The sequence below is a fragment of the Bombina bombina genome, chromosome 9, assembly GCF_027579735.1.
Source record: "Bombina bombina isolate aBomBom1 chromosome 9, aBomBom1.pri, whole genome shotgun sequence".
Lineage (NCBI taxonomy): Eukaryota > Metazoa > Chordata > Amphibia > Anura > Bombinatoridae > Bombina > Bombina bombina.
The window spans coordinates 264074327-264099663 of record NC_069507.1 but is presented as its reverse complement, the minus strand read 5'-3'; the positions used below and the strand labels follow the sequence as shown (position 1 = coordinate 264099663).

At 40.6% G+C, this 25337-nt stretch overlaps 1 protein-coding gene across 1 annotated transcript in view; it reads left to right on the top strand.

Annotated features, from left to right (window-relative positions):
• LOC128640568 (scavenger receptor cysteine-rich type 1 protein M130-like) overlaps nt 1-25337 on the top strand; it is a 296798-nt gene that overhangs the window by 237439 nt on the left and 34022 nt on the right. The window contains exon 14 of the mRNA XM_053693039.1: nt 23244-23375. Within this exon, the coding sequence (XP_053549014.1) occupies nt 23244-23375 (132 nt within the window). The remainder of the gene's footprint in view (nt 1-23243; nt 23376-25337) is intronic.

The window sequence follows — 25337 nt, the reverse complement described above, 5'->3', positions numbered from 1 at the left end:
CCACCCCCTGCAGATTTGTGGCCAATCGGCCGCTATCAGGGGGTGTTGATCAACCCGATTGTATTTGATCGGGTTGATTTCTGGTGATTTCTGTCCGCGGCCTCAGAGCAGGAGGACAGGTTATGGAGCAGCGGCCTTTAGACACGGGGCATCAAGCTCTGTACAAAGCTTGATAAATATGCCCCTTGGTATGAAGTAGCTAGTCACTTAATATTTACAGCACCACTGATGCTTGTAAGAAAATCATAAGTGCTATTTCCCTACAAGCATAAACATTCACAGTGTGTAGGAAAACTAAATTACAGGAGAGGGCTTAAGTTATTATTTATAAAATATTTTACCAGGAAGGATACATTGAGATTTCTCTCGTTTTCAAGTATGTCCTGGGTCCACAAAACATTGCATTGATACAATAGGGTACAATAAAATACAGAAACAATATTAATACATAACATATGCAAACATTTAACATAGAACAGGTACGAAATATTTAATCAACCATGACAGGAGCATTCTGTTTTGAGATATGTAGAGAGGGATCTCTTAAAGGATTTTAGGCTTGGGGAAGGCTTGAAAGTGTGCGGGAGGTCGTTCCATAATTGTGGTGCTCTGTAGGAAAAGGAGGATCGAGTTGCTTTCTTTTTGTATTGAGGCAAGCTAAATAATGTGCTGGTACTGGATCGGAGGTTATAGGAGGTGGGAATAGCAGGGGAGAGCATTCTGCTCAGGTAGGGTGGGAGCTTCCCAGAAAAGCTCTTAAAGACAAGGCAGGAAAGATGGAGGGTGCTTCTGGATTCCAGCGACAGCCAGTTTAGTTCTTTTAGCATGTCACAATGGTGGGTCCTGTAGTTACATTGTCGCACAAAGTGGCAGAACGAGTTATATAACGTATTTAGTTTATTAAGGTGAGTTTGCGGTGCTGGTGCATATACTACATCCCCATAATCCATGATCGGCATCAGCATTTGCTGTACAATCTTTTCCTTTACTGTAGGGCTTAGACAGGATTGGTTTCTGTACAGGGCACCTAGTTTTTGATAGAGTTTAGAGGCAAGTTTTTCTATGTGGAGGCCAAAAGATAGATTGGGGTCTAACAACATACCAAAGTATTTGAAAGAGTGGACTGTGGTCAGCGTGCAATTTGATTATGTGTTTGATGCGTAGATGGGAATTTCTCTTGTTAAGTGTATCCAGTCCACGGATCATCCATTACTTATGGGATATATTCTCCTTCCCAACAGGAAGTTGCAAGAGTCCACCCACAGCAAAGCTGCTATATAGCTCCTCCCCTAACTGCCATTACCAGTCATTCTCTTGCAAGTCTCAACATAGATAGGAGGTCGTGAGAGTCTGTGGTTTTTTATACTTAGTTTATTTCTTCAATCAAAAGTTTGTTATTTTTAAATGGCACCGGAGTGTGCTGTTTATCTCAGGCAGTATTTGGAAGAAGAATCTGCCTGCGTTTTTTCTATGATCTTAGCAGACGTAACTAAGATCCAGTTGCTGTTCTCACACATTCTGAGGAGTAAGGTACTTCAGAGGGGGAATGGCGTGCAGGTTTTCCTGCAAATAAGGTATGTGCAGTAAAATATTTTTCTAAGGAATGGAATTGACTAAGAAAATACTGCTGATACCGAAGTAATGTAAGTACAGCCTTTAAATGCAGTGAAAGCGACTGGTACCAGGCTGATTGATAGAGATATATGCTAAGGTATGTGCAGTAATATATTTTTCTAAGGAATGGAATTGACTAAGAAAATACTGCTGATACCGAAGTAATGTAAGTAAAGCCTTAAATGCAGTGATAGCGACTGGATCAGGCTTATTAATAGACATACATACTCTTATAAGAATGTGTTTTAAAACGTTTGCTGGCATGTTTAATCGTTTTTTAACATATGTTTGGTGATAAAACTTATTGGGGCCTAATTTTTCCACATGGCTGGCTTAAATTTTGCATAGAAACAGTTATAGGGAAGGTAATCCACAGCTCAGCTGTGGCAGTTTTGTTGTGTCTGTTTAAAAAAATGTCGTTTTTTTTTTTTAATCTGTTTTTTGCATTAAGGGGTTAATCATCCATTTGCAAGTGGGTGCAATGCTCTGTTAACTTATTACATGTACTGTAAAAATTTCGTTTGATTTACTGCCTTTTTTCACTGTTTTTCAAATTTTGACAAAATTTGTTTCTCTTAAAGGCACAGTAACGTTTGTTATATTTGCTTGTTAACTTGATTTAAAGTGTTTTCCAAGCTTACTAGTCTCTTTATTAGTTCTAACATGTCTAACATAGAGGAGGCTCTGTGTTTATTATGTTTAAAGCCATGGTGGAACCCCATTTTAGAATGTGTACCAGATGTACTGATTTCATGTTAAACAATAAAGATCATTTTTTGTATTTAAAAACATTATCACCAGAGGATTCTGTCGAGGGGGAAGTTATGCCGACTAACTCTCCCCACGTGTCAGACCCTTTGACTCCCGCTTTAGGGACTCACGCTCAAATGGCGCCAAGTACATCAAGGGCACCCATAGCGTTTATTTTACCAGAGGATTCTGTCGAGGGGGAAGTTATGCCGACTAACTCTCCCCACGTGTCAGACCCTTTGACTCCCGCTCCAGGGACTCACGCTCAAATGGCGCCAAGTATATCAATGGCGCCCATAGCGTTTATTTTACAAGACATGGCAAAGGTTGTGTATAATACACTGGCAGCAGTATTAGTCAGACTACCTGAAATTAAAGGAAAGCAAAACAGCTCTGGGGGTAGATACAGAGCATACAGACGCTTTAAGAACCATGTCTGATACTACCTCACAATATGCTTAGTCTGTGGGTGATATTTGTGACTCAGGGAAGATGATTTAACCTGATTCTGATATTTCTACATTTAAAATTTATGCTTGAGAACCTCCACTTGTTGCTCAGGGAGGCTTTAGCTGCTCTGAATGAATGTGTACAATCGCAGTGCCAGAGAAATTGTGTAGACTGGATAAATAATATGCAGTGCCGGTGTGTACTTATGTTTTTCCTATACCTAAAGAGGTTTACTAAAATTTTTCATAAGGAATGGGATAGACCAGGTGTGCCGTTCTCTTCCCCTCCTATTTTTTAGAAGAATGTTTTCTAATAGTTGCCACCACACGGGACTTATGGCAGACAGTTCCTAAGGTGGAGAGAAGAGTTTCTACTCTAGCTAAGCGTACCACTACCTCTGGCGAGGACTGTTGTGCTTTTTTAGATCCAATGGATAAAAAATGTTTATTCAACAAGGTTTTATCCTGCAGCCCCTTGCACGCATTGCTCCTGTCACTGCTGCTGCGGCGTTCTGGTTTGAGTCTCTTGATGAGGCTTTACAGGCTCCATTTGACAAGCTTAGAGCACTTAAGCTAGCCAATTCCTTTGTTTTCTGATGCCTTTGTTCCTTTGACTAGACTAACGGCTAAGAATTCTGTTTTTTACTATACTGGCGCGCAGAGCGCTATGGCTTATATCATGGTCAGCTGTCGTGACTTTAATAAATAAGCTACTTAACTTCCCTTCAAGGGGCAGACCCTATTCAGGCCTAGTTTGAAGGAGATTATTACTTATATCACTGGAGGAAAAGATCATGCCCTTCCTCAGGACAGGTCCAAATCAAGGGACAAAAAAGGCCTAATTTTCGTGCCTTTCGAAAATTCAAGGCAGGTGTGGCATCAACTTCCTCTAAGGCAAAATAAGAGGGAACTTTTGCTCAGTCCAAGGCGGTCTGGAGACAACCGGACCTGGAACAAAGATAAGCAGGTCAAGGAGCCTGCTGCTGCCTCTAAAACAGCATGAGGAACGGACCCCTATCTGGTAACGGATCCTATAGGGGGCAGACTTCATTCTTCGCCCAGGCGTGGGCAAGAGATGCCCAGGATCCCTGGGCATTGGAAATTATACCCCAGAGATATCTTCTGGATTTCAAAGCTTTCCCCCCCAAAAAAGGGGAGTTTTTGCCTTTCACATTTATCTGCAAACCAGATAAAGAAAGAGACATTCTTGCATTGTGTACGTGACCCATTCAGTTCCAATAGAGGAACAGGGACACAGTTTTCCTCAAATCGGTTTGTGGTTCCCAAGGAAAGGAAACCTTCAGACCTATTTTGGATCTAAAAGATCTTAAACAAATTCTTTAGAATTCTATCATTTAAGATGGAAACTATTCGTACCATCTTAACTATGATCCAGGAGAGTCAATAGAGGACTACAATGGATTTGAAGGATGCTTATCCTCACATTACGATGCATAAAGATCACCATCGGTTTTTCAGGTTTGCCTTTCTAGACAGGCATTACCAGTTTGTAGCTCTTTCCTTTGGGTTAACTTCAGCCCCTAGAATCTTTATGGAGGTTCTGGGGTCACTTTGGCGGTCCTTAGGCCGCGGGGCATAGAAGTGGCCCCTTATTTAGACGACATCCTGATACAGGCGTCAAACATCCAAGTTGCCAAGTCTCATACGGACGTAGTACTGGCATTTCTGAGATCGCATGGGTGGAAAGTGAACAAGGAAAGAGTTCTCTATCCCCAATATCAAGGGTTTCCCTCCTAGGGATTCTGATAGATTTTGTAGAAATTAAAATTTACCTGACGGAGTCCAGGTTGTCAAAGTTTCTAAATTTCTTCCATGTTCTTCATTCCATCCGCGCCCTTTGGTGGCTCAGTACATGAATGTAATCGGCTTAATGGTAGCGGCAAGGGACATAGTACCGTTTGCACGCCTACATTTCAGACCACTGCAACTATGCATGCTCAGCCAGAGGAACGGGGATTACACAGATTTGTTCTCCTGTTAAATCCGGACCAAGAAACCAGAGATTCTCTTCTCTGGTGACTATCTCGGGTCCATCTGTCCAAGGGTATGACCTTCCGCAGGTCAGATGGGACAATTGTTACAACAGATGCCAGCCTTTTAGGTTGGGATACAGTCTGGAACTCCCTGAAGGCTCAGGGATAGTGGACTCAGGAGGAGACCCTCCTTCTAATGAATATTCTGGAACTGGGAGCGATATTCCATGCTCTTCAGACTTGGCCTCAGTTAGCAACTCTGAGGTACATCATATTTCAGTCGGACAATATCACGACTGTGGCTTACATCAACCATCAAGGGGGAACAGAAGTTCCCTAGCAATGTTAGAAGTCTTAAAATAATTCACTGGACAGAGACTCACTCTTGTCTAAAAGCTATCCCTATCCCAGGTGTTGAGAACTGGGAGGCAGATTTTCTAAGTCGTCAGACTTTTCATCCGGGGGAGTGGGAATTCCCTCCGGAGGGGTTTGCACAAGATCAAGCAGGAGAGTGCTTTGGTGCTTTTGACAGCGCCTGCGTGGCCACGCAGGACCTGGTATGCAGATCTGGTGGACATGTCATCCTTTCCACCACGGTCTCTGCTTCTGAGACAGGACCCTCTACCTCAGGGTCTTTTCAACCATCTAAATATAACTAATCTGAGATGGACTGCCTGGAGACAGAACGCTTGATGTTATCAAAGCATGGCTTCTCCGAGTCAGTAATTGATACCTTAATACAGGCATAAAAGCCTGTCTCTAGGAAAATTTAACATAAGATATGGTGTAAATATCTTATTGTTATGAATCCAAGGGTTACTCATGGAGTAAAGTCTGGATTCCCAGGATATTATCTTTTCTCCAAGATGATTTTGAGAAAAGGGTTGTCAGCTAGTTCTTTAAAAGGACAGATTTCTACTCTGTCTATTCTTTTGCACAAGCGTCTGGCAGGTATTCTAGACGTTCAGGCATTTGGTCAGGCTTTGGTTAGAACCAAGCCTGTGGTTAAAAATGTTGCTCCGCCATGGAGCTTAAAGCTGGTTCTTAAGGTTCTTCAAGGAGTTCCATTTGAACCTTTTCATTCCATAGATATCAAACTTCTATCTTGGAAAGTTCCTTTTTGGTAGCTATTTCCTCGGCTCATAGAGTCTCCGAGTTATCTGCGTTGCAATGTGATTCTCCTTATCTGGTTCTCCGTACGGATAAGGTAGTCCTGTGCACCAACCTGGGTTTTTACCTAAGGTGGTATCTAACAAGAATATCACTCAAGAGATTGTTGTTCCATTCTTGTATCCTAATCCTTCTTCAAAGAAGGAACGTCTATTACACAATTTGGACGTGGTTCGTGTTTTAAAGTTTTACTTACAAGCTACTACAGATTTTCATCAAACATTCACCTTGTTTGTTGTCTATTCTGGACAGAGGAGAGGTCAAAGGACTTCAGCAACCTCTCTGTCTTTTTGGTTAAAAAGCATAATTCATTTAGCTTATGAGACTGCTGGACAGCAGCCTCCTGAAGGGATTACAGCTCATTCTACTAGAGCTGTGGTTTTCACTTGGGCCTTTTTTAAATGTGGCTTCTGTTGAACAGATTACAAGACGGAGTCTTGGTCTGCGTTTCATACTTTTTCAAATTTAACAAATTTGATACCTTGCTTCTTCGGAGGCTATTTTTGGGAGAAAGGGTTTTTTACAGGCAGTGGTAACTTCCGTTTAAGTACCTGCCTTGTCCCTCCCATCATCCGTGTACTTTAGCTTTGGTATTGGTATCCCATAAGTAATGGATGATCCGTGGACTGGATACACTTAACAAGAGAAAACATAATTTATGCTTACCTGATAAATTTATTTCTCTTGTAGTGTATCCAGTCCACGGCCCGCCCTGTCACTTTAAGGCAGGTAATTTTTCCATTAAACTACAGTCACCACTGCACCCTATGGTTTTCCTTTCTCTGCATGTTTTCGGTCGAATGACTGGTAATGGCAGTTAGGGGAGGAGCTATATAGCAGCTTTGCTGTGGGTGGACTCTTGCAACTTCCTGTTGGGAAGGAGAATATATCCCATAAGTAATGGATGATCCGTGGACTGGATACACTACAAGAGAAATAAATTTATCAGGTAAGCATAAATTATGTTTTTGTAGTTTGTGTAATTTAGGTACCATTCCAAAGATCATTTTGACAGTTTTTTGTCAGTGCTTAGGAAGAGTTTGTTTTTTGAGATCCACTTTTCTACCTCTGTGAACTGGTCATGGAGCACTGCCTCAAGCTGCGGCAGATTGAATTTGCTTGTATAGATTACTGTGTCGTCTGCGTACATGTGTACAGTTGAGGATTTGCAGACATTAGGCAGATCATTTATACATAATGTGAATAGTAGGGGGCTGAGAATGGAACCTTGGGGAACACCAGATGTGACTGGGAGAGGGAGGGAGTTGCTGTCAGAAATGGAGACATATTGTGATTGATCCGATACATATGATCGAAACCAGGTTAGCGGACGATCACCAATACCTGAGTTTTTTAGTTTGAGCAGTAGTATGTCATGGTCTACTGTGTCAAAGGCCTTTGCAAAATCAAGGAAAATAGCTCCAGTTAGTTCTCCTTGTTCCATGCCAGTTTGGATGTTGTTGCAAACTGTTTGGAGGGCAGTAGTAGTGGAGTGGTTCAGGCGAAAACCTGATTGATCAGGGGTCAGATAGTTAGATTGTTGGTAATACTCACATAGTTGTGTATGGGCGCACTTTTCTAAGATTTTTGACAATACTGGGAGTAATGATATTGGGCGATAATTAGAAACCAAGGTTATCTCACCACTTTTATGGATAGGCACTACACTTGCAGTCTTCCAAAGTTTGGGTATGTATCCAGACACCAAGGAATCGTTAATTAGTGTGGTGACAGGTTTAGCAATTGCCAGCGCACTGAGCTTCAACAGCATTGCTGGGATTTGATCAGGTCCAGACTTTCATTTTTAGATTATTAAGGTGTTTCTTAACGACACTGATGGGTACAGGTCTAAAATTTAACTTCTCTATATTGGGTCTTTGCAGATTTAGAGGGGCCTGATCCACATTTGTAGTTTCAGGATGTGTGTCATTTATTAGTTTGTCAATCAGGGTGGTGGAGCATCCGACAAAATAATTGTTAAAGGCATTTGCTACTTCTAAGGGAAGTTGCAGGGTTTGGTTGTCCACTTTGACAGTGGAGGGTTAGGAGTGGAGTGTGTAAGTCATTTATGATTTTCCAAAACTTTCTAGGGTTTGATATGTTTGTTTAGTGCATATATTTCGCCATTGTCTATATACACAGTGATCGTTCATAGAGCCGGTATGCTTGAACTTTGACCACAATGAATCCTGAAACTGGTACATTTGAATGAGGTCAGCTTTGATCCAATTCAAGTGTGCTCCTGTGACTCTCATCTTACGCAGTGGGGCATGCAAATTCCAAACTTGTAGGAGTTCAGACTGAAAGAATTCAACTGCAGGGTCTAGATCTGGGATTAGGTTTAATCTGTGCCAGGGGAGGTTCTTGATGTCATTTAGAAATGATTGAAGATTAAAGAAGAGGGCTCTGTATGGCAAACTAATATAATCTAAGGGGTTTGATGTGATACCTGAACCTATAAATGACCAAAGGAATTACACCTAATGACATTTGAGCCTTTTAGCACTTTCTGCACAATATGACCATTATAACAAGATTTTATAGTTATCTGACAGTTCTTGTTACTCATATGCAACCTTATAAACCAGTTACAATACAGATGTAGCATAGGATCTATTGCACAAAAATATCTAGCTAAAACAGATTAAAATAGTTGATCTATTAATACTGTATATTTGAGGGTTTCCCGTTCTTATATAGCTACAGTTTAACACACAATCCTTTGTTCATGCAAGTTCTACATGGAACTCATACTGAACCAGTACATTCTGTCTAGTCGGAAGGGCTGCTGGAATTCAGGAGTTCAGGCTTTAGCATATTTTGAGAGTTTGTTGAATTTTCTGGTAACCAGAATTACAGGGATTATCACAATCCAAGGGCCAATTTTTATGATGGTTTTCAAGTCTTTTTCAGATACAAAAATGCTTTATGCTTTGCTGATAAAAGGCCATAACATGGGACAAGTTCAAGGTGATTGCAATTCAATGTCTCACATTTTTTAGCAGGTTTTCATCACCATTTTTTACTTATGAAATTCAACACCTAAAGAGACTTGATAAAGTGCAAAACTTGCCTTTTCCATCATTTTGTAGTGTTTAAAGAGTTTGTAGTGTTTAAAGAGTTTGTAGTGTTTAAAGAGTTTGTAGTGTTTAAAGAGTTTGTAGTGTTTAAAGAGTTTGTAGTGTTTAAAGATGATTTTGAATACTTTTATTAAGTAGCAAATGTGCAATACACTCTGAAGTGGCCACAGAAGCTATTTTAAATGCATATACAAATATATGGTTTAGATTCATTAAACCTGTATTCCTCACTATTGTATATTCTATCGGTAGTTTTATGTACGTAATTTACATTTGTATTTAATATGTGAGATCTCGTACAGCTAATAAGATCTGCAGGAAACATAAGAAAATAGAAATCACAAATGCAACATCTAGAAAGTTTTGTTTAGCAATCATGTTCTTAAATGTTTCTTTTCATTTCATACTTGCATTTTCATGAGTTTAAGTTGCAGTACTTCGCATTTTATAACGGCTTCCTCTTGGCAATGGCATCTTCACATTCAGGGGCTTATTTATCAAGCTCTGTATGTAGCTTGATGCCCCTTGTTTCCAGCCTTCAGGCTCGCCGGAAACAGAAGTTATGAAGCAGCGGTCTAAAGCTCGCTGCTCCATAACTTGTCCACCTGCTCCGAGGCGGCAGACAGAAATCAACCCGATCGAATACGATCGGATTGATTGACACCCCCTGCTAGTGGCCGATTGGTCGCGAATGTGCAGTGGACTGCATTGCACCAGCAGTTCACAAGAAGGTGCAATGATAAATGCCGACAGCATATGCTGTCGGCATTTATCGATGTGCGGCAGACGTGATACACTACTTCGTATCATGTCCGCTTGCACATTGATAAATATGCCCCTCAGTATTGTTTGTTGATGACCAAGATCTATTACAAGTCCAAAAAATTGTGTTTTCAAGAATTATTATTTACACTATCTAAACTTTGTCCCACCATCTTCTTACAGCAACAGAAATATTACTTGTTGTTTTTTTTGTTTTTTAGTAATAATTAAAGGTTTTTTTTTTAATAAAACAATAAATAAATAAATAATATATACTGTATATATATATATATATATATATGTGTTTTGGTGATATTTTTAACCTCCTAACTTAGAGCTTGATTACAAGTTAGCATGGGTAGCAATATGCAATGTTGCAAGTTGAAAGTAAATAAAAAGAGAGAAGCGCCTTAACCTGGGAACGAACAATAGCATAATAGCTTGTTCTATGGCTAGTTACCACCCTAGAAGCAGCCTCTTTTTGCTCAACATGTGCTTTTCACAGACAAGAACTTTCCTGCAGCATATCAGTCTGATCCTGACTTAACAGTACAGTCCAGCCCCAAAATACCAGGCAATCCCTCTCTGAACAAGGGAAACTGCAAAACCCCAGATGTACGTTTTGGCCTAGTGTGGGCCTTATCAGTGAGGTACAGCCATATCCCTCTAGGCACACTGAGCAACAGGTCCACGTCTGGATTCCCACATCACACTTAGGGAGACTTCCCTAAGAGTCATAATTTGCATAAATAAAAAGAGAAGTGAACAATAGCATAATAGCTTGTTCTATGGCTAGTTACCACCCAAGCAGCCTCTTTTTGCTCAATATGTGCCTTTCACAGGCCTAGTGTGGGCCTCATCAGTGAGGTGCAGCCTTATCCTTCTAGGTACACTGATCAACGGGTCCCAAGGGAGGCTGAAACGTATGTCTGGGGTTTGTTGTTTTCTCTTGTTCAGAGAAGAATTGCCTGGCATTTCGGCGCTGGATTGTCATTGGGCAGGGTCAGACTGATATGCTACAGGATATTTTTTCTCTGTGAAAGACATAATGTGCTAAAAGAGACTGCACACTGAGTGGCACTGGCCTTGTGGACAAGCACGGAAGTTTTTCGAGCTTTGTTCTGTCTCAGTTGAGTGTGTCTCTCTATTTTCTTGTTTTTATGCAAATTACTCTTAGGTCTCCCTATGAGTAAAAAGGGGAAACCAGACATGGACTCCTTGCACATATGCCCTAGAGAGATGCAACTGCATCTCACTGACGAGGCCCAAGAGAGGCCAAAACGTATGTCTGGGGTTTGTTGTTTTCTCTTGTTTAGAGAGGAATTGCCTGGCATTTCGGCGCTGGACTGTCATTGGGCAGGGTCAGACTGATATGCTACAGGATATTTTTTCTCTGTGAAAGCATAATGTGCTAAAAGAGACTGCACCCTGAGTGGCACTGGCCTTGTGGAGAAGCAAAGACATTTTTCTAGCTTTGTTCTGTCTTAGTTGTGGCATCTCTCTATTTTCTTGTCACCATGTTCGCTCGAGCCGAAACTAAATTTGCACTCGGGTTATCGCAACTAAAGACTTCATGTAAAAGCTAAGGATAAAAACAAACCAATATGCACGAAACAGCAAAATAAATACATTAAAATAAGCTGTTACGCTATCTGTTAAAAATGTTTTTTATGTAAATATTGATTACATTTTTTATAAGGGTTAAAAGCTATATGGTATTGACAAGATGTTTCACTGAAAATTGCTATATTGTATACCTATATATCTAAATATCTGTATAAGTGTATATATATATATATGTGCATATATTTGTTTATACATATGTATTTATTAATTTATTATATATGTATAGATGTAAGTACATACATATATACACAAATACAGTATATACATACAGTATATTCACATACATTTACATTTTGGAGCCCTTTCCAATTTCACAGGGATATGCGAAGATCTTTGTGAATCCTTGACATAATTATTTAGTTATGCATAGCAAAGTAAAAAAAGAAACAAACACCTAGATTACGAGTTTTGCGTTATGAGTCAAATAGAAGCATTGTGGCCCATAACGCACCATTTTCCCTAACGCAGCCATTACGAGTCTTGTCGGTAGAGCTGTACCGCAAGCCTTTTAGCCTGTAACGTAACGTCATTACCGCACTCATAAAATGACGCTTTTTCATGGGATTCCCAAAGTGCAGCTATTACGAGTTTTGCGGTACGGCTAAAAAGTGAGCGTTACAGCCTAAAACGACAAGATCTGTAACGCCATCTAAAGTCAGTAGTTATGAGTTTTACGCTACAAAGCTGTAACATAAAACTCATAACTTAAGTGTTAAAAAGTAGACTAACACTCATAAACTACCTATTAACCCCTAAACCGAGGACCTCCCACATCGCAAACACTATAATACATTTTTTAACCCCTAATCTGCCGCTCCCGATATCGCCACCACTTAAAAAATATTTACCCCTATTCTGCCGCTCCCTGACATCTTCACCACTATACTACATTTATTAACCCCTTAACCGCCGCCCTCCCGCATCACAAACACTATTTAAATATTATTAACCCCTAATCTGCCGTCCACCCACATCGCCCCCACAAAACTAAAGTTATTAAGCCCAACATCGCCGCCACTATAATAAACCTATTAACCCCTAAACCGCAAGCCCCCCACAATGAAATATACTAAACTAAACTATTACCCCTAAACCGAAAGCCCCCCACATTGCAATAAACTAAATTAAACTAGTAAACTAAATTAAACTAGTAGCCCCTAAACCTAACAACCCCTATTCTATTGGCTAATTCTAATTAGCCAATAGAATGAGAGCTGCTTAAATCCTATTGGCTGATTTGAACAGCCAATAGGATTTTAGCAGCCCTAATTCCTATTGGCTGATTCAAATTTTTCAGCCAATAGGAATGCAAGGGACACATTCAGTGTACGTAGGAAGAGGATGCTCCGCGCCAGATGTCTTTAGGATGGACTCGCTCTGCGCCTCCGGGATCAAGATACAAGATGCCACCTGGATGAATATTGAAGAGGCTGTCTGGATGAAGACATTGCGCCGCTTGGATCAGGACTTCACTGCCGGGATGAAGATTGAAGAGGCCACCTGGATGAAGATGTCTCGCCGCCTGGATCAGGACTTCAACTCCGGGATGAAGACCGTTCAAGCGGGACTTCAAAAACTGTAAGTGGATCGTCAGGGGGTTAGTGTTAGGCTTTTTCAAGGGTTTTTTGGGTGTGTTTTTTTTTTTTAGTTTAGGGTCTGGGCAGTTAAAAAGCTAAATGTCCTTTTAAGGGCAATGCCCATACAAATGCCGTTTTAGGGCAAAGGGCAGCTTAGGTTTTTTAGATAGTTTTCTCTTGTTAAGTGTATCCAGTCCACGGATCATCCATTACTTATGGGATATTAACTCCTCCCCAACAGGAAGTGCAAGAGGATTCACCCAGCAGAGCTGCTATATAGCTCCTCCCCTAACTGCCATTACCAGTCATTCTCTTGCACCCAACGACTAGATAGGATGTGTGAGAGGACTATGGTGATTATATTTAGTTTTATACCTTCAATCAAAAGTTTGTTATTTTATAATAGCACCGGAGTGTGTTATTCCTTCTCTGGTAGAATTTGAAGAAGAATCTACCTGAGTTTTTACTATGATTTTAGCCGGCGTAGTTAAGATCATATTGCTGTTTCTCGGCCATCTGAGGAGAGGTAAACTTCAGATCAGGGGACAGCGGGCAGATTAATCTGCAAAGAGGTATGTAGCAGCTTATTATTTTCTGACAATGGAATTGATGAGAAAATTCTGCCATACCGATATAATGTAAACTCAGCCTTAAATGCAGTAGCAGCATCTGGTATCAGGCTGTCATGTATGTATATTTTACACTTCAGTATTCTGGGGAATGGCACTTCACTGGAATTATACTGTGTGCATAAGACTTTAGCCTAATTTGCAGGGACTGGCAACAGGCTCTTTAATAACACTTAATTTATGTTAAACGTTTTTTGCTGGCATGTAAAATCGTTTCATTTTCTGAGGTACTGGGTGAATAAAATGTTTTGGGCATTATTTTTTCCACTTGGCAGTTGTTTTATTTAATTTATGACAGTTTACTGATCTCTCTCACTGTTGTGTGTGAGGGGGAGGTCAAAAAATTCAGTCAGAAGCTCATTGTATTTCCTGCATGATCCGGTTCATCTCTACAGAACTCAGGGGTCTTCAAAACTTGTTTTGAGGGAGGTAATCATTCACAGCAGAGCTGTGAGATTGTAGTTGACTGTGATAAAAAACGTTTATTTCTGTAACTTTTTTTTCTGCTATCAGGGTTAGTTATCCTTCGCTAATGGGAACAAGCCTTTGCTAAAATTGTGTTTTTTACAAAGATTTGATGCTATAACCTTTCAGTTTATTAACTTTCAACTGTCATAACTCTTTCTGTGCTTCTTATAGGCACAGTACGTTTTCATATTATAGTAAATTACTTGAAAAGTATTTCCAAGTTGCTAGTTTATTTGCTAGTGTGTTAAACATGTCTGATTCAGAGGAAGACATCTGTGCTATATGTGCTAATGCCAAAGTGGAGCCCAATAGAAATTTATGTACTAACTGTATTGATGCTACTTTAAATAAAAGTCAATCTGTACAAATTGAACACATTTCACCAAACAACGAGGGGAGAGTTATGCCGACTAACTCGCCTCACGTGTCAGTACCTGCATCTCCCGCTCGGGGGGTGCGTGATATTGTGGCGCCGAGTACATCTGGGCGGCCATTACAAATCACATTACAGGATATGGCTACTGTTATGACTGAAGTTTTGGCTAAATTACCAGAACTAAGAGGTAAGCGTGATCACTCTGGGGTGAGAACAGAGTGCGCTGATAATGTTAGGGCCATGTCAGATACTGCGTCACAACTTGCAGAACATGAGGACGGAGAGCTTCATTCTGCGGCTGACGGTTCTGATCCAAACAGATTGGATTCAGATATTTCAAATTTTAAATTTAAGCTGGAAAACCTCCGTGTATTACTAGGGGAGGTGTTAGCGGCTCTGAATGATTGTAACACAGTTGCAATACCAGAAAAAATGTGTAGGTTGGATAAATATTTTGCGGTACCGTCGAGTACTGACGTTTTTCCTATACCTAAGAGACTTACTGAAATTGTTACTAAGGAGTGGGATAGACCCGGTGTGCCGTTCTCACCCCCTCCGATATTTAGAAAGATGTTTCCAATAGACACCACCACACGGGACTTATGGCAAACGATCCCTAAGGTGGAGGGAGCAGTTTCTACTTTAGCTAAGCGTACCACTATCCCGGTGGAGGATAGCTGTGCCTTTTCAGATCCAATGGATAAAAAGTTAGAGGGTTACCTTAAGAAAATGTTTGTTCAACAAGGTTTTATATTGCAACCCCTTGCATGCATTGCGCCTGTCACGGCTGCAGCAGCATTTTGGTTTGAGTCTCTGGAAGGGACACTTGAATCAGCTCCATTAGATGAGATTACACACAGGCTTAAAGCTCTTAAGTTAGCTAACTCATTTATTTCAGATGCCGTAGTACATTTAACTAAGCTTACGGCTAAGAATTCCGGATTCGCCATTTAGGCGCGCAGAGCACTGTGGCTAAAATCCTGGTCAGCTGACGTTACTTCTAAGTCTAAATTTCTTAATATACCTTTCAAAGGGCAGACCTTATTCGGGCCCGGATTGAAAGAAATTATCGCTGACATTACAGGAGGTAAAGGCCATGCCCTGCCTCAAGACAGAGCCAAACCTAAGGCTAGACAATCTAATTTTCGTTCCTTTCGGAATTTCAAAGTAGGAGCAGCATCAACTTCCTCTGCTCCAAAACAAGAAGGATCTGTTGCTCGCTACAGACAAGGCTGGAGACCTAACCAGTCCTGGAACAAGGGCAAGCAGGCCAGGAAACCTGCTGGTGCCCCTAAAACAGCATGAATTGAGGGCCCCCGATCCGGGAACGGATCTAGTGGGGGGCAGACTTTCTCTCTTCGCCCAGGCTTGGGCAAGAGATGTCCAGGATCCCTGGGCGCTAGAGATAATATCTCAGGGATACCTTCTGGACTTCAAATACTCTCCCCCAAGAGAGAGATTTCATCTGTCAAGGTTGTCAACAAACCAAATAAAGAAAGAGGCGTTTCTACGCTGCGTACAAGAGCTTTTATTAATGGGAGTAATCCATCCAGTTCCACGGTCGGAACAGGGACAAGGGTTTTACTCAAATCTGTTTGTGGTTCCCAAAAAAGAGGGAACTTTCAGGCCAATCCTGGATTTGAAGATCCTAAACAAATTCCTAAGAGTTCCATCGTTCAAAATGGAGACTATTCGGACAATTTTACCCATGATCCAAAAGGGTCAGTACATGACCACAGTGGATTTAAAGGATGCTTACCTTCACATACCGATTCACAAAGATCATTACCGGTATCTAAGGTTTGCCTTTCTAGACAGGCATTACCAGTTTGTAGCTCTTCCATTCGGATTGGCTACGGCTCCGAGAATCTTCACAAAGGTTCTGGGTGCTCTTCTGGCGGTACTAAGACTGCGAGGAATTGCGGTAGCTCCGTACCTAGACGACATTCTGATACAAGCTTCAAGCTTTCAAACTGCCAAGTCTCATACAGAGTTAGTACTGGCATTTCTAAGGTCGCATGGATGGAAGGTGAACGAAAAGAAGAGTTCTCTCTTTCCACTCACAAGAGTTCCCTTCTTGGGGACTCTTATAGATTCTGTAGAAATGAAGATTTACCTGACAGAAGACAGGTTAACAAAGCTTCAAAATGCATGCCGTGTCCTTCATTCCATTCAACACCCGTCAGTAGCTCAATGCATGGAGGTGATCGGCTTAATGGTAGCAGCAATGGACATAGTACCCTTTGCACGCCTACATCTCAGACCGCTGCAATTGTGCATGCTAAGTCAGTGGAATGGGGATTACTCAGACTTGTCCCCTACTCTGAATCTGGATCAAGAGACCAGAAATTCTCTTCTATGGTGGCTTTCTCGGCCACATCTGTCCAGGGGGATGCCATTCAGCAGGCCGGACTGGACAATTGTAACAACAGACGCCAGCCTACTAGGTTGGGGCGCTGTATGGAATTCTCTGAAGGCTCAGGGACAATGGAATCAGGAGGAGAGTCTCCTACCAATAAACATTCTGGAATTGAGAGCAGTTCTCAATGCCCTTCTGGCTTGGCCCCAGTTAACAACTCGGGGGTTCATCAGGTTTCAGTCGGACAACATCACGACTGTAGCTTACATCAACCATCAGGGAGGGACAAGAAGCTCCCTAGCAATGATGGAAGTATCAAAGATAATTCGCTGGGCAGAGTCTCACTCTTGCCACCTGTCAGCAATCCACATCCCGGGAGTGGAGAACTGGGAGGCGGATTTCTTAAGTCATCAGACTTTTCATCCGGGGGAGTGGGAACTTCATCCGGAGGTCTTTGCCCAAATACTTCGACGTTGGGGCAAACCAGAGATAGATCTCATGGCGTCTCGACAGAACGCCAAGCTTCCTCGTTACGGGTCCAGATCCAGGGATCCGGGAGCGGTTCTGATAGATGCTTTGACAGCACCTTGGACCTTCGGGATGGCTTATGTGTTTCCACCCTTCCCGATGCTTCCTCGATTGATTGCCAGAATCAAACAGGAGAGAGCATCAGTGATTCTAATAGCGCCTGCATGGCCACGCAGGACTTGGTATGCAGATCTAGTGGACATGTCATCCTGTCCACCTTGGTCGCTACCTCTGAAACAGGACCTTCTGATCCAGGGTCCCTTCAAACATCAAAATCTAATTTCTCTGAAGCTGACTGCTTGGAAATTGAACGCTTGATTTTATCAAAACGTGGTTTTTCTGAGTCAGTTATTGATACCTTAATACAGGCTAGGAAGCCTGTTACCAGAAAGATTTACCATAAGATATGGCGCAAATACTTATATTGGTGCGAATCCAAGAGTTACTCATGGAGTAAGGTTAGGATTCCGAGGATATTGTCTTTTCTACAAGAAGGTTTAGAAAAGGGTTTATCTGCTAGTTCCTTAAAGGGACAGATTTCAGCTCTGTCCATTCTTTTACACAAACGTCTGTCAGAAGTTCCGGACGTTCAAGCTTTTTGTCAGGCTTTAGCTAGGATCAAGCCTGTGTTTAAAACTGTTGCTCCACCATGGAGTTTGAACTTAGTTCTTAATGTTTTACAGGGGGTTCCGTTTGAACCCCTTCATTCCATTGATATCAAGTTGTTATCTTGGAAAGTTCTGTTTTTAATGGCGATTTCCTCGGCTCGAAGAGTCTCTGAGTTATCTGCCTTACATTGTGATTCTCCTTATCTGATTTTTCATTCAGACAAGGTAGTTCTGCGTACTAAACCTGGGTTCCTACCTAAGGTGGTCACTAACAGGAATATCAATCAAGAGATTGTGGTTCCATCTTTGTGTCCTAATCCTTCTTCGAAAAAGGAACGTCTGCTACACAATCTAGATGTAGTCCGTGCCCTGAAATTTTATCTACAGGCAACTAAGGATTTTCGACAAACGTCTTCCCTGTTTGTCGTTTATTCTGGTCAGAGGAGAGGTCAAAAAGCTTCGGCTACCTCTCTCTCCTTTTGGCTTCGTAGCATAATACGGTTAGCCTATGAGACTGCTGGACAGCAGCCTCCTGAAAGAATTACAGCACATTCTACTAGAGCTGTGGCTTCCACTTGGGCCTTTAAGAATGAGGCTTCTGTTGAACAGATTTGCAAGGCTGCAACTTGGTCTTCTCTTCATACTTTTTCCAAATTTTACAAATTTGACACTTTTGCTTCTTCGGAGGCTGTTTTTGGGAGAAAGGTTCTTCAGGCAGTGGTTCCTTCCGTATAAAGAGCCTGCCTGTCCCTCCCGTCATCCGTGTACTTTAGCTTTGGTATTGGTATCCCATAAGTAATGGATGATCCGTGGACTGGATACACTTAACAAGAGAAAACATAATTTATGCTTACCTGATAAATTTATTTCTCTTGTAGTGTATCCAGTCCACGGCCCGCCCTGTCACTTTAAGGCAGGTAATTTTTCCATTAAACTACAGTCACCACTGCACCCTATGGTTTTCCTTTCTCTGCATGTTTTCGGTCGAATGACTGGTAATGGCAGTTAGGGGAGGAGCTATATAGCAGCTCTGCTGGGTGAATCCTCTTGCACTTCCTGTTGGGGAGGAGTTAATATCCCATAAGTAATGGATGATCCGTGGACTGGATACACTACAAGAGAAATAAATTTATCAGGTAAGCATAAATTATGTTTTTTTTATTTTTTGGGTTTGGGGGGGTGGGGGGTTGTAATGTTAGTGGGTCTTTGAAATTTTTTTTTTACAAAAAGAGCTGCCATCTTTAGGGCAATGCCCTACAAAAGGCCCTTTTAAGGGCCATTGGTAGTTTATTCTAAATTAGGTTTTTTATTTTGGGGTGATTTTTTTTTATGGGTATTAGAATAGGAATTTTTTATTTTTATTTTTGATAATTTGTTTGTTATTTTGTGTAATGTATATTTTTAGGGGGTGTTTTTTTTTTTTAGCAAAAGAGCTGTTTAATTTAGGGCAATGCCCTACAAAAGGCCTTTTAAGGGCCCCCAAAAAGCCCTTTTAAGGGCCCTTGGTATTTTGTGGGGTGGGGGTTTGTAATAGTGTTAGGGGGTGTTTGTTTTATTTTTTTTAGCAAACGAGCTGTTTAACTCAGAGCAATGCTCTACAAAAGGCCCTTTTAAGGGCCCTTGGTAGTTTGGGGTGGGGGGTTGTATAGTGTTAGGGGGTGTTTGTATTATTTTTTGGAGCAAAAGAGCTGTTTAACTCAGGGCAATGCCCTACAAAAGGCCCTTTTAAGCCCTCCCCCCACAAAAGGCCCTTTAAAGGGCCCTTGATAGTTTATTCTAGATTAGGCTTTTTTATTTTGGGGTGTTTTTTTTTAAAGGGTATTAGAATAAGAATAATCTTTATTTTTTTGGATAATTTTGTTTGTTTTTTGTAATGGTTGTTTTTTTTTTTTGTTTTTTTTTGTAATGGTAGGTTTTATTTCACAGGTACGTTTGTATTTATTTTAGCTAGGTAGTTAGTAAATAGTTAATAACTATTTACTAACTAGTCTACCTAGTTAAAATAAATACAAACTTACCTGTGAAATAAAAATAAAACCTAAGCTAGCTACAATATAACTATGAGTAAGTACAGGTAAGTATTTAGTTTTAAATAGGAATTATTTAGTTAACTTTAGTTTAGATCTAATTCCATTATGTTAAAGTTGTTAGGTGTTAGGGTTAGGTTTAGGGTTAGGATTAGGGTTAAGTTTAGGTGTTAATATAGTTTAATTTAGGTTGTTATGATGTGGGGAGCTGGTGGTTTAGGGGTTAATAACTTTATTTAGTTGTGGCGATGTCGGGGAGCGGCGGAATAGGGATTAATAACTTTAATATAGTTGCGGCTTTGTTGGGGTGCAGCAGAATAGGCGTTAATAACTTTAGTATAGTGGCGGCGATATCGGGAGCAGCAGATTAGGGGTTAGTAATTTTATTTAGGTGGCAGCGATATCGGGAGCGGCAGATTAGGGGTTAGTAACTGTGGGTAGGTGTCAGGGGGGCAGATTAGGGGTGTTTAGACATAGAAGCCTATTTATCATATGTCTGTCGGACTTGATCTGACAGTGCTGTTCAGGTCCGACAGACATCGATGAGTGCGGAGAGCAATACGCTCTCCGTATTCAGCATTGCACCAGCAGCTGAATGCCGACAGCATACGCTGTTAGCATTTAACATTGTACAAGCAGTTCTAGTTAATTGCTTGTGCAATGCCGCCCCTGCAGATTTGCGGACAATCGGCCACTAGCAGTGGGTGTCAATCAACCTGATCGTATGAGATTGGGTGGATTGATGTCCACAGCCTCAGAGGCGACGGACCAGTTAAGGAGCAGCAGTCTTAAGGCCGCTGCTTCTAAACTGCTGTTTCCGGCAAGACTGAAGGCTCATGCAGAAACAGGGGCATCAGAGGCCATTCAGCCCTTGATAAATCAGGTCAGTCCCCTATATGTGTACATATGTATTTATATGAGTATCTATGTATTTACAGATATATTTATACACATATAGGGGCCGAATTATCATTGTGTGAGGGGACATGATCCAATATTGCGGATCATGTCCGCTGCACATACATAAATGCCGACAGCATAGGACATGATCCGATATTGCAGATCATGTACGCTGCACATCGATAAATGCCGACAGCATACGCTCTCTGCATTTATCATTACACCAGCAGTTCTTGTGAACTGCTGGTGCAATACCGTCCCCTGCAGATTTGCATCGGCCGCTAGCAGGGGGTGTCAATCAACCTGATCGTATTCGATCGGGTTGATTTCTGTCGATTTCTGTCCACCGCCTCAGAGCAGGTGGACAGGTTATGGTTCTGAGCAGGCGGACAGGTTATGGAGCAGCGGTCTTTAGACCGCTGCTTCATAACTTGTGTTTACGGCGAGCCTGAAGACTCGCCAGAAACACGGGGCATCAAGCTCCATACAGACCTTGATAAATATGCCCCATAAGCACATAAATATGTATGTATTTATGTATAGACAATTATATAAGTGAATTGGATTTATTTGCAGTCAAGTAGCTGAAAACGTGTAAAATCATATTTCTGCAATATTCATATTTATTATATTATACATATCTATATATATATACTGTATGTGTGTTCATATGTATGCATGTGTTTATATGTGTATATATGTATTTACAGACATACAGTATATACACATATAAACACATAAGTACATATGAAAACATATAAATAGAAATACATATATAAGTGCAATGGAACTCTTTGTAGTCAAGTTGCTGAAAACATGTAAAAATCATATTTATGCAATATGCAGATTTAACAGCGTTTTACTATGTATTTACTGTAAATATTTTACATTCTAATGTACCGCATTTAAGGGAATATGTTCTAAGTGTGTATATGCATAAATAGAACATAATCTTCTACGTAAAGAACATTAGAATATGAAATATTAATATTTCATGTCGAGCTAGCATACTTGAAAATATTAGATCTGGTTTGTGTGCAAGTCAGGGTGTTAGGTTTATTTTCCACTTTTTGCGTTACATTGAAGTCTATGGTGAGAATATGTTAGCGCTGTTCAAATTGCGGCTTTTTGCAAAAACTTTTATTTTCATCTTATAATGCGCGCACTACCGGACACACACAAAAAGCTTACCTTTAGTGGAGTTAATGCATGAGGGGGAGCTCAAACTAACGCTCTACTCATAATCTGGCCAATAGAGTGCAGTATGATGGTGTAATTTATGTGTGAAGAGGCTGTCTGTCTCCACTTGATGGGGTATTGTACCAGTCATGTGCACGATTAAATAGTTCTGAGTGAAAGTTTTAATATCAGGAAATGAGTGGATTTGCCATGTCCTTAGAAAATATGAGTTCATAAAACCATAGGTTCCACCCAGAATCAAACAGACATGAATTTGTATTCCCAAATCCTTCTTTCCCTATGGGATCTGAAGTTCCCTATCAGTTATGTTATTTTTAAATATTGGAAGTTGTGATTTGATCTGTTGAAATGTTTACCATACCGGTGTATCTGTTATTTTGTTGGTGTTTATGAAGAGGCAGAGATTTATTCTATTCCTGAGTGGTTGTCCCTTTTCTCTAATTTAGTGTCCCCCATTTATGCATTTGTTAAATGTTATGAGGTACACAGCATTTGATGAGAAGAAAGTAGAACATCCCTGGATTTTGTGTTCCTGTTCTACATGAGATTGTCTCTATTGCTAGGATCTGAGGTTTGGTTTTGTCTCATTTCTGGTTGCAGGGAGCTGTGCCTTTTATTGTGGGTGTGAGATTTGATTAGCTTTTTTAAGATTTGGGGGTTTTCTGTATGAGAGGAGGGGTGGATCTGGGATATTGTTCTTTAGTTCTCTGTCCTTGTGATGAGTTGGATGTAAATCTCTGGCAATTGGTCATAAAATGACTAATTGTTTGTTATAGAGGTGTCCTCTTATCCTCCAGTCTTGGCCTTTATTACAAATGTATGTTGGAGGTTCTATGAACTTCAAAACTCATCAGGATCTGAATACAAAGGTTATTTTTACATTTTAAATGTTTATTTTAATTTTATACTGTACAATATGAAGCCCTGTAATGCAATATTTAGATCTGCCAAATGTCTGTTGTATTTGTCAGTTTCACTTAGATTCCAAGTTATGAACCCAATAAGGATAGAAAGTTTGTTATTAAGAATTAATATGTTCTCTTCTTAGTGACCCAAGCCAGGCTCACATACTGAGTGTTGCTACTACTGGACTCTATCATATAAAAATGTTATTTTTGTTTTTCAGAGCGAGCTATCACAGTGGCCCCTAGCCCATACCGGTCCCCTATTGTTATACCTGTTATATTGGGGAGTTTACTTGGTGTGAGTATCATTATATTAGGAGTCCTGGTGAAGTATCTCAATCACTACAAGAAAGGTGAGTTTTTATGCCAGACAACTTAACCTTACTAAACTATTTAAATTGTGCTGTCTGTTCCCTGCCCCTATCCCAAAAAATCAAATTCAAGATTGAAAACTCCTTATGGCAGCTCAAGAGATTTTCAGATTTCTTTTTAAAGCCTTATTGATATAAGTTTAATAAAGCTGCAAAATACAGATAAACACAATATACAGCATAAATAATAGGGTACATTCAAATCTTACGACTTTGGAGCAATCTCAAATTAATAACACTGTTTCTGTATTACCAAATATCTCTTGTGCATATGCAATACACTCTGAAATGGTCTAAGGTGCCACATTAGATGTAGACATGAATATAAGCTCTAGATTCATTAAACCTATACTTATCACTATTGTGCAGTTTGTTGCTAGTAGGTGGTATAGAGATTTGCACATGCGTATGTATTTAATAGACATATACTTTACATCTTGTACATCAAGTAAGATCTACAGTAAATGTGAGAAAACAGAATCATGAGCACAATATATAGAAATACTGTTTGGCGACTGCAATCTTTAAATATTTCTGTTTCTTTCATACATTTTTTTAACGTTAATTACAGTAATTCTTCTTTTTAAACGAGATTTCTATCTGGAATCACTTCTCCGTGATTGAGATTTAACCCTTTGTCGTTCTGTCTTTTTACAGAAGACAAAAATCATGTTATGAAAAATCAAGTTTTACAATATCTAGAAACTCATGTCGCCATCTTCTTACAGTAATAGAAATTTGATAAAGATAAACATGTGATTTAAACTTTGTTTTTAACGTTTTATTTAACAAAATATAATTCATTGGCTGTATAAGAAAACCATTGAATAAAAGTCATGCACACAGCCAATATCTCACTGAAAACAGATCATTATAGCTTTTCAAGATGTTAATGTTGTAGAATTGGAAAAGTCCACAAATTTAGTGAACATGTGCTGGAAAATACATTTCTAATACTGTAGATTAAAATAACAATGCTGAGCTCTCCCAATATAAGGTACGGGTGCTTTACTGACCTACAAATAAACGTAAAAAGCATGTGAGAAGTGAGTTATTGGCCTCTAGTTATCAAGCCGTCAACCACAAATACGCTGGAATTCCGCAGCGTATTTGTGGCGAGGCTGATTCGCCTTAGTTATCAACCCCTACTGCCCGGCAAAAGTAGAATATAGTGACGTCAGCTTCGATCCGCCGTTCTCAGTCCGACACAGATCGATGGTTACGTCACTACAGATGTTCCGAACGCAAGTTGGGCACAATCTGACTACTTTTGGTAGTTATCAAACTACTACCAGGTACGCTCGCCACTATTCCGGGCCAGCGTACCTGGATTTCAATCTGCCGCCCTGGAGGCGGCGGATCCCATAGGAATCAATGGGAGTCTGACCATAGCGAAAGCTCATGTTCGCTGCTGCCCGATATCCCATTGATTCCTATGGGAAACGTCTACACCTAACACCCTAACATGTACCCCGAGTCAAAACACCCCTAATCTGCCACCCCTACACCGCCGCAACTAAATACATTTATTACCCCCTAAACCGCTGCTCCCGGAGCCCACCACAACTATAATAAACATGTTAACCCCTAAACTGCCGCTCCCAGACTCCGCCGCCACCTACATTATACATATTAACCCCTAATCTGCCGCCCCCTATACTGCCTCCACCTACATAAACTTATTAACCCCTATCATGTGGATCCCAGACCCCGCCGCAACTAAATAAATTGTTTAACCCCTAAACCGCCGCTCCCGGACCCCGCCGATACCTATATTAAACTTATTAACCCCTATCCTGCCCCCCTATACCGCCTCCACCTATATTAAAATTATTAACCCCTAAACCTAAGTCTAACACTAACCCTAACCCCCCTAACTTAAATATTATTTTAATAAATCTAAATAATATTACTCGTATTAACTAAATGAATCCTATTTAAAAC